This window comes from Pelecanus crispus, chromosome 1, assembly GCF_030463565.1.
Source record: "Pelecanus crispus isolate bPelCri1 chromosome 1, bPelCri1.pri, whole genome shotgun sequence".
In the NCBI taxonomy this organism is placed as follows: domain Eukaryota; kingdom Metazoa; phylum Chordata; class Aves; order Pelecaniformes; family Pelecanidae; genus Pelecanus; species Pelecanus crispus.
Genome location: NC_134643.1, coordinates 139309746 through 139323016, shown reverse-complemented (window position 1 = coordinate 139323016; position 13271 = coordinate 139309746). Strand labels below are relative to the sequence as shown.

The 13271-nt window shown below is 37.6% G+C and overlaps 1 protein-coding gene across 1 annotated transcript in view; it reads right to left on the bottom strand.

The window, feature by feature from the left end:
* MAP3K15 (mitogen-activated protein kinase kinase kinase 15) overlaps positions 1–13271 on the bottom strand; it is a 91371-nt gene that overhangs the window by 38395 nt on the left and 39705 nt on the right. Inside the window, exons 6-7 of the mRNA XM_075715204.1 lie at positions 11128–11296; positions 9736–9842 (exon numbers count right to left, since the gene is read on the bottom strand). Of these exons, the coding sequence (XP_075571319.1) occupies positions 9736–9842; positions 11128–11296 (276 nt within the window). The remainder of the gene's footprint in view (positions 1–9735; positions 9843–11127; positions 11297–13271) is intronic.

Here is a 13271-nt window from a genome sequence, read left to right as displayed (position 1 = left end):
ACTGTTGGATAATATGCAGAACCTGTTATGCTGGACGAAGACAGATTTTTATCTCTTATTTCATACCCCACACTTTGTCAGATCTGCATGTCTGACAGCTTGTAATTTGTTTCAAGGTATCTTGAAACAGGTCTGTGGTGCTATCAGTACAGTAAAAGAGATTACCTTAAACCCTCAAGGCTGTAGCAATGACTTCTATTTTTCTTACCCAGTATCAAATATATTAGCTTTCCCACCCTCCCTAAACCCCATTTAAAGCCATAGTAGGGTGAATCACACAAATGTGGGTTGGAAGGGACCTCTGGAGGTCATCTAATAGAACCTCCTGCTCAGAGCCAGACCATCTCCCAACACTAGACCATAGCAGCCTTGGCTTTATCTGAAAAGCTGAATCTTTTAAACCTCCAAGGATGGAGATGCCACAGCCTCTCTGAACAGGGAAAGCTTAAGTACTGTATGTTATGATGTAGAGTCATGAGAAGGAAGGCAGAAAACATTCTCTTCTCTGCACCAGGTGAGACTGATTCTGCAAAGCAAGTCCCCTGAATATGAAGTTTTATAAGCCAGAGCAGAATCCCAATAGGCTACTACAGAAAGGACCCTACGTTAAACAAGTCTGCATATACACACAGTGAAAAAATTAGTTTGGGTTTGAGGGGAGCAGTTTTTAAAGTCACTAATCACAATCTGAAAATTCTTTCAAAATACAGTTTTATCTTAACAAAATACATTTTAATGGTAAATGGCCTAGAAAAAAAGAATACTACTACAATTTATTCAGAAACTATATTAAAACAAAGCACATACCATGGGATAGCTGATAATAGTACTATTTCTTTTCGCCTGGTTTCTTTGTTAGCACATTTTAGTTCTCTCCCTACAAACCTTGCCTTGCTAAAACTTGTACAGCAATGAAACTGAGAAAATCAGGCTAAATTATGTGAACACAACAACTGGAAAATCTACTGCCAGTGAGGAAAGAGATCTATAAGTTACTTGTAAATAGTAGGGCAATTATGAGTATATCCTAGTGTTCAATGAAACACTGCCAAAATCCCACAACAAGCAAAGTACTAGGAATTAAAAGGAAATGGACAGAGAGTAAAAATTAAAAACATCATGATGCCTTTTTACAAATACCCAGCACACTAGTGTTTAGTACTGTGTACTGTTTTAGGCTGTATTTGAAAAAGAAACTAAATTATTAGGATTAGGAAAAAAAAAAATCAAAGAGAGACAAGAATGATCAGTGGTATGAAATGGTTTCTGTATGATTAAAGCTTCAATAAACTAAGGTTTTTCAGACAGAAATGACTATACAGATATTTTTTTCCCCCAAAAAAAGTCAGCCTGCAGGTCACCTTTATAGCCTCGAATCTCTTCCTATAAATGACTCACAGTGTTCTATTGCCAGTTTAGTTCTGCCTGATAGTCTGCATCCTCCAGAAACTGCTCACTGATTCTCTTGCCAATTTACTAATGTTGCCATGTGATTTATCCGTCTGCTTACTCTACCATGCTGCTTTAATTGCAGAAGCAGTCTTCGCATTTCCCTGTCTACACAAGCCTCTTTTACCTGTCTCCCTATCCTGCCACACTATTCACTCCTTTACCTCTCTGAATCACTCCATAGGGCTACAAACCTGACGGAAACAGTTTAGCACATAATAAAACTAAATTTTAAAGCATGGGAAAATAAATGCACATACTGAACAAGCAGAACTGAGTTACAATCAGGTTATGGTACAACTGCAGTTTTGTATCACATGTTCTAACTTGCTGCTCTCCACCCCATCCTGCTGTCATATTTTGTCTTAACTTGGGGCTGAAGTTGGACGTTCTCATTCATGAGAGGTATTCAACTCAAAAATTTTCCTCTGAAGCCAAGGGATAAGTTGTAAAATGAAGCAATATCGCTTCTTCCAAAAAACACGATACATTTAAAAACTTTTGACTACTAAGTTATGAAGGATTTTTTCCATCTCTCCCTGCCCCATCCCCACTCTCTCCTCCCCCTCTCAGAAAGAAGCTGCTGTTCCATAACTTGGCAACTTCAGTCACCAGAATTGTGGCTTGGATTTAGAAGCCCAGAGGTACTTTATGCTGCTGAGAAACATTTGCTTGTTTCCATGGGGGAACAACTACACCACCAAGCAGTAAGTCCTAAAGGATGCATGCTTGCTCTCTCCTTGTTATTGATAGTTAAGAGATCTGAGACATTCTCAGATAAAAAATTCGTAAACTGGTAATGGCACCAGAAACACTCCCTTCGTGTATCAGTCCTGTCCCCATCCGCCACCCCTACAATTCTCTAGGCTTCTCCTTCTCTGAAGCTCAGGAATAATTTGTTGAGATTTGCTTCAGTTCAGTCACGTTTTCTCTGAATTTGTACTAATGGAGGGAGGTTACAAAAACAGCAATCAATCATCATTTGCAGGAAGCAGATCTCTTTACAAATCTATCCTCCTTTTCCCTTCCCAAATTTACTTCACAAACACAAAAATTACTATTGCTTTCCCAGGAAATCCCTGACCCACAAGCTGGTGGAAGCAGTGGGAGTATTTAGGGAGATTTATCACTGTACATTTGCTTGTCTCCATACTCTTCCCCAGGTATCTGCTATTGACCACTGTCAAAGATTGGAATCTAGGCTAGAAAGAACTATGCCCCAAACCAGTATGGCCATCCTTATGTTGTTTCTCTCCCCTAGCTCTCAAACATCATCCAGAAATCATATTCATATCACAGCCTCTCACTTGGAATAGCACTGCCTTACAGCAAAACCCAAATTCTCTTTTCTTCTTCTTTTTGATTTCACGGCTTCACACTTCTTTCTTCCCCCTCAAATCCATTGTCTTCTCCATATCCTTCTCCCCACTGCAGTCATTATAAGGAGTCCTAGTTTTAAATATCCTTAAAACAAAAATTCTTCCTGCTTCTCAGGCTGGTTTTACCAGCTTTAAAGCATTGTCATGAGTAAGGAGCCAGAACTACACCCAGTGAACCAAGCCTTTGTCCAACAAAGTTGACAGGAACAGCATGGATTTCACTGGGACAAGAATTAGCTCACTTTGTAAGTAACAAATGATATAATCTCTTTTTTTGCCTTTTTGTTCACGTCTTCCCCTGTATGGCTTGTTTCCATCTGTCTAGCCAGACAAGACTGTATACTATAGAAAACCATATGTCAGTGAAAAGTAATTTGCTCAAGGGAATCCACCTTTGGTTTCCTTCATATTTCATGTTGACTTATTGATTTTGTCTTCTTGTGTTATTTCAAGGCCTCCATAACCAAACAGATTTCTTGAAGGGCAATGCACAGGGGAATAAATCAAAGCATAACAAACAATTCTGAAAATGTTTCCCATAGAATAGTACATTCAAAAAGAGTAATCTCTTTTTTCCCACTCTATTCCTATATCAATCTTGTTTATCTTCTGATTTCAGCCTTGAAGCAGCTATCAATAGTTTACTGCATATATTATGATTAAAAAACCCCTCCAATCTCACTGCGACATTGCAGAGGAAATGTCAGTGAGACAACTTAATTGGTTAGTATAAATACAACCATTCATAAAATAACTTGTCTCCATATATGATACTGTGTTCATTTATTTTCACTTATAATACCTTTGCTTAAAGCAATGATATGTAATTAATAATAACATATATATTTTGAATTTTCTTGCATAAAAATAGGACATTGTTAGTTAAGTATGCCTTAATGACTCCATAGCAGATGACCTGAACTGCTACTATCTGTACAGAAATCTACAGCAAAAAAGATTTTTAACAAATTCTTAATTATTGAGGGATACAACAACTAATTTGAATCAGAGTTATTACATTTGCACTCTCACTTAAAATAAGAAACTAATTTGTGAGTTAAGACACATTTCACTGAGGATGCAATTTGATTGTAGAACCTTCAATATTTGAAACAGTGAATGAAGAAAACAAAGACCCTAAACTGGGCTTTGAGACTGGAACTAAATTTGCAAGTCTCCAGTTAGATGACAATGAAAAAAACAGCTTTTTTTTTCTTCCCCCCCTCATATACACTTCAGGTGCTTCATGCAAGCCACTCATATCAAATGAGGAAACCCATGGTGTGTTTTTTACTAAATCTGAGTAATCACAGAACAGAACATTTTAAATAACCCAGTGTTTTTTCAGTGGGAATAACTTCCTATGGCTACTATTATTCACAATTACTAGTGATTTTCTACTTACACCCTGTTACGCCCTTCACTTGCTAATTGCCTTTTCTTATCATCACATTGGAATAAGTTGCTTGTTAAAACACAACATGCTGAGTTAAATAATAGCGACTGCAGCTGCCCTCATCTTTAATGTAAGTGAAGACAGAACTGCCTTGGAAAAAGACTTGAAGTCTTCACAGCTCTGGCCTCATGCCAGGGCTTGGTTTGGTTTTAAAGTCTCTGTTTTGAACAGAATTTGGCATACCCTTTGGCCTCTTTGCAAGCTTCCAGAACTTGGTAACTCCAGTCCTGGTAAATAAGGCCAACTGGAAAATAGTCAAACATAAGTGTACTGGGAATCCTCAAAAACTTTGCTATGCAGCCCTAAATTAGTGAAGTAGATCCTAAGCCAACAGCCAGCTGACAAGCACTCTTAGCATTTGAATTAACTATAAAGATCTGTGCTTTATCTATCTACTATATATACTACAGCAACAGGAAATAAAACAATAGAGAACAAACTAGCATCCTTTTTTATTACTCTCCTAACCTGCTTACAAGCAAGTAAAATTCACAGAAATCAATTGCAAAACTTTCCTGTCCCATTGGTTTTAATCATGATTTGTACTGCTCATGTGACTTGCTCAATGCTTTTAGATAATTTGAGGCAATATAAAACACAGAATAGGGAATGGTTAATTTTATTCTAAAATGATTAAATAAGAGAAGATAGTCTCTAAACATTTTTTTAAAATGCAATATCATAGTTACTGCTTTCTGCAAAAAGATTTGGTAGAAAACAATAGCAGGTTTTTTTCAAAAAAACCCTTAAAGATCTTATTTCACTGTTTGGTTTGTTTTTTTTTCCAGATGGATCAAAAATTTAACTGTTGCTTACAATTAATCCACATGATACTTTAAAACATTGAAATATTGTGATTCTGAACACAAAAGGCATGAATATATACACGTATAATACATTAATAAAGCACATTAAATGTGCTTTATATGTCCATCTCCCTTGAGAAGAATCTTGGGGGTTTTAATTAAAAAAAGGGGAAGAAAAAAGCTGTAATACTAGAGAACCAGTTTTAACACCATGCCATACATGCAAGTAGTATTTCTACCTTCTTTTCATTAATGAAGACAGCTATTGCACTAGATATTGAGCCAAATTACTTATTGGAGGGGTAAGTGGGTGTGTTCACATATTCAGATTCTGTAAGACATCAAATCTCAGAGTGAAAGCTTCCACAAAAAAAGGATCACAGACCAGATCCTCTGTGTGTGAATCTAGAAATTTACCAATAAAAGCATTTGGCAGACTTCAGCTATAAGAGCAGTACATGAAAGAGTTCATCTGGCAAGAGCCACGTCCTAAGGCTAGCAGTATTAACTTAAGTCAGTCCCATGAACTATAGCTGTAACTCACACAGGAAAGCAGCATGGACAAAAGTAACAAACATAGTGACATGCAAACCATGGCACAACACACACGAACACTCGTTAAAACTGCAAAAACCTCAACGTTTCAGGAAAAAAAAAACCCAGAAATTCAGGTCATCATTACAACATAAATTCAGGCCCCATATGTGAACTTGCCAGAAAATTAAACTGTGTGATCAAAGGAGCTTTTGTTTTGTTTAAAGGAAACGTGACTACTGCTTATCTCATACAAGCGCTGTAAAACCAGGTGAGAACTTATACCTAAAGATGTGTTCCATCCTATGCCTAAATTAAGATACAATCAGACCTAAATCTCAGCTGGGAGACAAGAAGGAACAATGTCTTAAACCAACCCATGTCTGTACAGAAGAGAGCACTCTCTGCTCTCTCTGCATGTGGAGTCAAAATTACCTAGCTTAAAACTGGTGGAGGAATGGCCTTTTGCTCCCTAGGACTTCTAAACAAGCAGCCAGGAGGGTGACCTATGTAGATAGTCCAGGCTTGGAAACAAGCACAAGCCTGTCATTGCAAACATTCATTATTAGCCTCTATGCTATTAGACATAAGAGATGACAAATCTAAGATGCTTTCAATGGTCTGCTCTGAGATGGAAACCAGGGAGGAAGACAGTGATCTAGGAGAGGGGCTGTGCTTAAAAACCTGCTTTGTGAATCAGGGCACCACAAATCAGTATGAAAATGTCTGCCTCCCCTACAACCGATAATGGTGAGTGCTTTCGTACATTTCTGCAGAGTATTTTGCAGGCAGGCCCAGGCTTGCTTTGCTCATGATCCAAGCCAGGGCAGACCCAGGCTGGCTCTGAACCAGAAGACATGCAGCTAGGCTGGAACAGTGCTGAGTCTGAAGTAAAACACCCCTGTCCCTTCCCTTAGCACAACTCATTAACTTGGACCCAGAACTGCACACCACTGTGGTTCAGATTGGGCTTGTGTCCACCTGATATGCTAGCAAAGATCCGAGGCCCCCAGAAGCAATCCTCTACTGCTTGCCTGCCACATCACTAGCTCTATGCAGCACTAGAATCACACTGACTTAAAAATGCTAAATTAAATTAATTGCCAACAGAACTCAGTTACAGAGTCCAAGAGGAAATAAATTAATGACTTTCTCTGTTGATTATGATCACAGTTCTGGCACACTTTCGTAATGAAATTAAGCAAACATTAACTTCTGCAGGGTCAGACATTCTTACAGCTGCTAATTCTGTTTTTCTTGTGATGTGTTTTGCTCCTGGTAGACTCAAACAGTTGTACTGAGCAACATTAATACTGTTCTGTATGCTGAAATTAATACAATATTAAGTGAAAACATTGTTCTGTATTATTATAAATAGATTCTGATAGAACTCACTAGAAAGAATTTGGTTTTAAAACAGAAGAAATAAGTGACTCAAAAATCCCATTGAAGATGTTAAAAGCAACTTTAGGGGTAATTTTGAACTAAGTGGACTTGTTCTGAAAATGTTAAAGTCTTGACTTTTGACAATCATTTTGTTTCAAGAAGGCAAAAACATCTGTAGAAGCTAAATTCTGCATTCTTACTGATGGAAAAGTGGTCATTTATTTTTGAAATAACATTTCCATAGAAATGTTTAAATTGTTCCCAGAAGAACACAAGCAGGGTGACACTGGTTCAGGCTAGTGACCGATTTAATGAAACCTGTTGATGGGGAAAGCAAGTTCATGAGTAATTCATTTTGTCTTGTCTTACAAGGGCACTACTGGCATTGCCAAAACAGAAGATTTAATGGCATGGGGTTCACATGTTGCTCAAAATACAAAGAATTTGAAGACAAAGAGAGCAAAGGAGCTTGCCAATTTTATTGTGCACCTCTAAATGAATAAGTTTTAAAAACTGATCAAATCAGGATGTTTTCCTAAGGACAAGGCATGACCCTAGCATTATACTTACTGGCAAATTTAAACATCTTGAGTCAAATTCCTGAAATAATAAAAAGTTGGACAAACTTCTGAAAAATAGGGCCAAATTCTTTTTGTTGAAACCACTTCTCAAGACATCAGTACGATATCTTAAGGAGACTTGAATTTCAGAAGCTTTATAAGATCAAACCTGCAATTTCTAGGGGTTGGGGGGGGAAGGTGGAAAACCATACCATTTAATAATAACAATAGTAACTATAATATTCAATAATATCACTAATAACTATACAGCTAGGAACACCGTTTAGATTTTACATAATTTAATTAAAGAAATGTCAAAACACTGGCTTCTACTTTAAAATACTGCCTTGTGTGGTACATTAAAAATAACAGAAGTGCATTTTTTCCTTTCATTTTTAAGCAGCCTAATGAGAAAATTATCTTTCATTAGGTGTGATAAATACAAGGGCAAACTGCAAGTTATATAAATGGATTCCCTCTGTCTTCATACATTCAGATCAAAATTTTCTGAAAGATACACTTCAGCAAACCAAGTTAACAGACTCAGTAGATGGTTAATCAGCTAAGATTTAATGTTCTATGATATCAGGAGTGGGGAATCAAGATACCCAATGTTCACTTCCAGTCTTAACCAATAACCTACATAAAGCTGAATTATATATGTAGGAACTATAGTCACGTGTTTGGTAACAAGAGCTAAATATTAATAATTTATCCTTCTTATAATTAAAAAAGTCTTGTCATCATCTAAATTTGGGTTAAGGTTCCAAACATGGGTCTAGTTATCTTTTTCTGTGAGAGATTTGGGCATTGTCTGGCACCTGATACATTTCTTCTCACAGAGGTAATTCCCATTATAATCAATTCACTTCTCAGAACTTATTGGTTTTCTTTGCTTTTTTAATAAAAAAGGCATTTTAAATAGGTTTAATTCCAGCCTTGAAAAACATCACTGTAGCTAGCTGTCATAAAAGCATGGACATTAGAATTATGCGCAGTACCAGTCACACCTATGCTGAATACTCTATATACTCTGTATTACTTACTACTACATTCTTTCAAAGATCACTTCAAGCTGCTTGCCGCTGTATCACTCAGATGATCACTCAGCCTATTAACAAACCACCAGGTCCTTTTCAAAAATTACTATTTTCCTGTTGGCATGTACTACATTATTTGTTCCTATATGTATGACCTTGCACATGGTTGCATGAGAATGATTTTTTTTTTTTTTTAGAGAACAGTCTATAAAATGCTGTGAGAAGACTGCTCTTTGACATAGAACCGACATAGTGATATCCAATATTTTTCTGAGCAATGATTTTGCATTTACTCCTAAGTCTAATGAAACTGTCAAATGGCACCAGACTTACTACCACCTTCCATAAAATGCCACAGGAACTGCTTTTCTAGATCTATTATTAAATTCTTAATCCCTTTGACTTATGCCATCATGATGCTGCCCAGTGCTAATTTTTAGTTAGACTGCAGGTCACAACTTCTAGTAGCATGTGAGTTGCATCTAACCAGTTACTTTTATTATTACATGTGATTTTATTTGTATAAGATCTATTTGCTACAACACAATCTTAATATAAATTCTTTAGAAATTAAGTAACTATTATACATATACACTACAGAAATCTGTAGCTAGCTAGAAGAGTTCAATAATATTTCTGTGGTTCCTAATCTAGCAACGTGCTGGTAAGTCCCGATCACCTTTCAGCCTTTCAAGGAAGCTGTATCATGAATGTGTATTCATGGATCAAGCATTGCTACCTATTACTTTAATAACTCACCCATAACTCTGTTATGCTAAACTTTTCAAGACGTTCAGAATAATCATTGACTCAGAATAAACAATCTCAGCCTGACCAAGAACCCATTGGTATCACTGAAGTCTTTCACAATTACTCAGGTGGCCTTTGGAACAGATCCACTCTCATCAGATTGTTGACAAAATGATGGTTGTTGGAAAATATCGATTTCAAAAGTTACAAGCTGTCCCGGTGCACAGAAAGTATGGGATTAAGGAAAGATGACTGTGGTGAGTATCAGTGTGTGCAGAAAGGGAAAATAATTTGATATTATCTGCACTATAAATTTATATATAAGCCCATATGGAACAGGAATAAAATGAAAGAACCTCAATCAATCATCCTTACCGATTCAACGCAAAAGCATAATGAAATTTAATGTTGTGTTGATCAGCCAGATCACAGGTAGGAAGCATTTCTAGTGTTTCTACCAGCTTCACCATAGCATCATAGTCCTGGTAAAAAAAAAAAGTTAAAAAAAAAAGAAAGTGAAAGCAGAGGAAAGCATCTCTAAACTAAAATGTATCATGACTGCTAGACAGTATCTCAGGTGTCTGTTCCTAGAAGAGTCAGTGAAACAGCCACAAACTCTGTGGAAGGAATTAAACAGAGATTTTGTTTATGCGTGTCAGTAATTGCCTCTTCCTCACCTCAATGTCACTGGCCAAATTACTGAATCCTGCTGGCCAGTTTCATCAATTACACTCCCAGCACCAGGAAGAAGGGGTGAGTCTGGCTCTTTCAGGCCTTATTAAGGATTTCTGATGGTGACCTTCATCAGGTCATCGCAGACTCAAGCATAGTTCATTCTGCAGTATGTCAGCTGGTTGTACATTCATTTTGGTTTCTCAGGGGTAACCTGCATATACATTGCTGAAGAGGCCAGTTTACTGACATTGCAAATGGCCTCACATTACTTAATTTATTCAAAACATGTTTCGAGATTATTACATTTCTCAAGGGAGAAGACCTTTCAAAAGAATGCAAATGATCACCAGAGGCGATCAAAATGAAGTTGGATAAAGCGCTGCAGGAAAATATGCATCTCAGAATGGAAAGTCGGGTAATGCAGGATGATGTGGTCACCAACTGCTCTCACAACCCATTTATACGTATGAAATAACCAACTTAGCTCCTGATGGAAAAAAATTTCCATAGAATGGTTGGAAGTATATTTTAAAAGGGATGTCAAACACACAGACTGTCAGTTTGGAAACACAGTATGCAGGCTGCGTTTTAGCAAAAGCAGAAGTTATTTAAAAAATAAAAGCAAGAAAAAAAGGTGCAGTTATATTTTAAAAACAAATTAATGTTTCTTTGAATGATCGTTCTCAACTTGGGTACCTCTGGCCAATACAATGGTCGCAACAAATGCATTTTCATTTATAAGTATATCTGACTTCGGGGGCAAGGGAGGAAATGGAGGGAAGGGAAAAGCAAACATCTTGCTTTGGTAGGGAAGTTTTTCTTTTAATTTTTTTTTTTTAAGGAGGTTAAAAATTACTAAAAACAAAGGAGGAGACCTCAGGAAGTCACCTAATCTGTGTCTCTTGTTCAGAGGCAAAACAAATAAGAGTCTAAAGCCCCTTAAGTTGCCCAACAAACAAGTCAAACTGTTAAACAATGTAACAATTTATCATCTGCTTTGAATCACTGTCTAACAAACAATGAAGTATAGAAGAACAAGCAAGAGCCAAAATCCCATGGTAAATTAATCATCCTTAGTGTTTAGAAACATACCTGAATATCTCTGTAAGAAAGAAGCAGGTTTATGACAATGTCAGAAGTCAGCACTTCAGTATTATCCATACGAAGCTTAATTCTGGCCAGCTCCTTAGCCAGTTCATCTCCTTGATACTTCTCTCTAGCTTTTCTAATATCATTTAGCATTGTTTCTTTATAATAGGCACTAAAGAAATAGAAGATAGACATATGGGAAGATGACTATTAGATACTTCTTATGAAGCATGGTTATATTTCTAGTAAAAAGCATAATTTCTAATAAAAAGTAACATTTCCTCAGTGAGGTGCACATCAAATGTTTCCACATTTTTCATTAACTCATTATAAATATTCCACCTTGCCCCACCTCAGACGGTGGGGCTATGTATCAATACATTTATAACCAGGATTGTGAGATAATTTTTTATCAACACAGTAAAACTGGGGCATTTCTTTGCCCCATTACTGACCCTGACAGATGTGGTACTTTGTATCCCAAAGGCGGCAGCAATTGGGATAATAAAGTGACACAGAGATGAAAGACCAGCATGATGTAAAAAGGAGGTACATGATTTTATCATGAAAGGAGGAAAGAGGCTTTCAAACAAAGAAACTAAAACAAAAACAAGCCACCAAAAGCTGATTTAGTTGCAATCTGTTTGATGAACATAATGTGGGCAAGATCTATGTAAAAGCCCCCAGTAAGTGCATCTTATTTACGCTAATATCAGTGCACAATGCAACACCAGAGCTTTTGTAGAATACAAAATCATATATACATTATCAGTATGTCAGTTATAAATGACCTGGACAGGATACTTAGAGGTAACTTTATCTGCAGCAGCTTATGGAGCCTATAGTTTGGAAGTTAGCAGATGTCACCTGACAGATACCCAAGTGCATACAATGCCTTTTTTGTTTACAAATGAGTATTGCAAAGTATTCAACTTTGCTTAGCATAAGCTCTACACATAGCAAAGAAAACCAAGTTGTCTGTCTAATACACATTTATAACTTACATATAATGTGTAAGATACGTTGATAATGCAAAGCAGCAAGGTCACAGTAAGCACTGTTGGAAAGCTTTTAATAGTTGTTTTACTGTCAGTGGAGGTTAGGCTAATTCACCATGGACTTCCAATCTCAGGCTTCTATCCAGCATCATCTCCTACCAGGCTAATGATAATTAGCCCTTCTTGTGCGAACCAAACCAAAGTGGGATACTGGGTAATGCTTTTCAAAAGTATCCAAATGACATAGGAATGGGAGTCTCACTTTCAAGAATGATGCAACACTTAACCTCTTCAAACTTATTCAAGCTTTTGGCAGGAATGAGGGATCATCTAGCTACATCTTCCTCTTCACAGGGATCTACCACAACAGTGTGTAATTCTGCAGCTGTACAAAAGCCTCTTTCAGGCACTTGAGCCTGAAAATGGGAAAGAGAAAAGAGGCTTTACTGTAGGACTTCACAACACAACTATCAAACCCAAATCACCTGCAACCCTGGTCATAAATGTCAGAGACGAACTATACAGGTAGCTTTGGACAGCTGGTGCCCAGAGCACCATTTCACAATGACACAAAAGCTAAACAGTACTAAAATTTACTACTACCAGGGCCAACTGTGCTACTAGTTTCATGAATCAGCACTGCTGAGCACAGCTCTCCTGTATGCTGACCAACTTTACTGAGTTTTTGCCCCTCCTCTTGTCCCTTTCCTCAAAATGGGCCTGTATTGCCTGCATGTAGCCTCCCCTCTAGCACCGTTTTGGAGGAGCAGGAAGCAGCCTGTGCTTCTTCAGGCCAGCAATATCCTAGTCGCTGCCCAGCAAGGTGCCAGAGAACAGCACACCTGCCATGGGTGGAAGTGTAAGGGACAAGGTGTGTGTGGGCAGAGTTATCTATGGGATCCTAAGTGTGGGACCAGGAGAGAAAAGGTTTTTAGGCAAGCCTTTCACTTGGGTGGGATGGCAATGGGGAAAGAGAAAGAAATCCGAGGGCCCTCATTGCTACCTCATGCTTCAGACACTAGGAAAAAGAAAACCTTGAAGCTCAGTCTCTCCCAGTGTTTTCCAGAAATACAAACAAAACCAGACTAGCTGCAGGGTACAGGGTGAACAATCAAGAAAGAGAGACTTCCATCTGCAGCCCCAATCTGC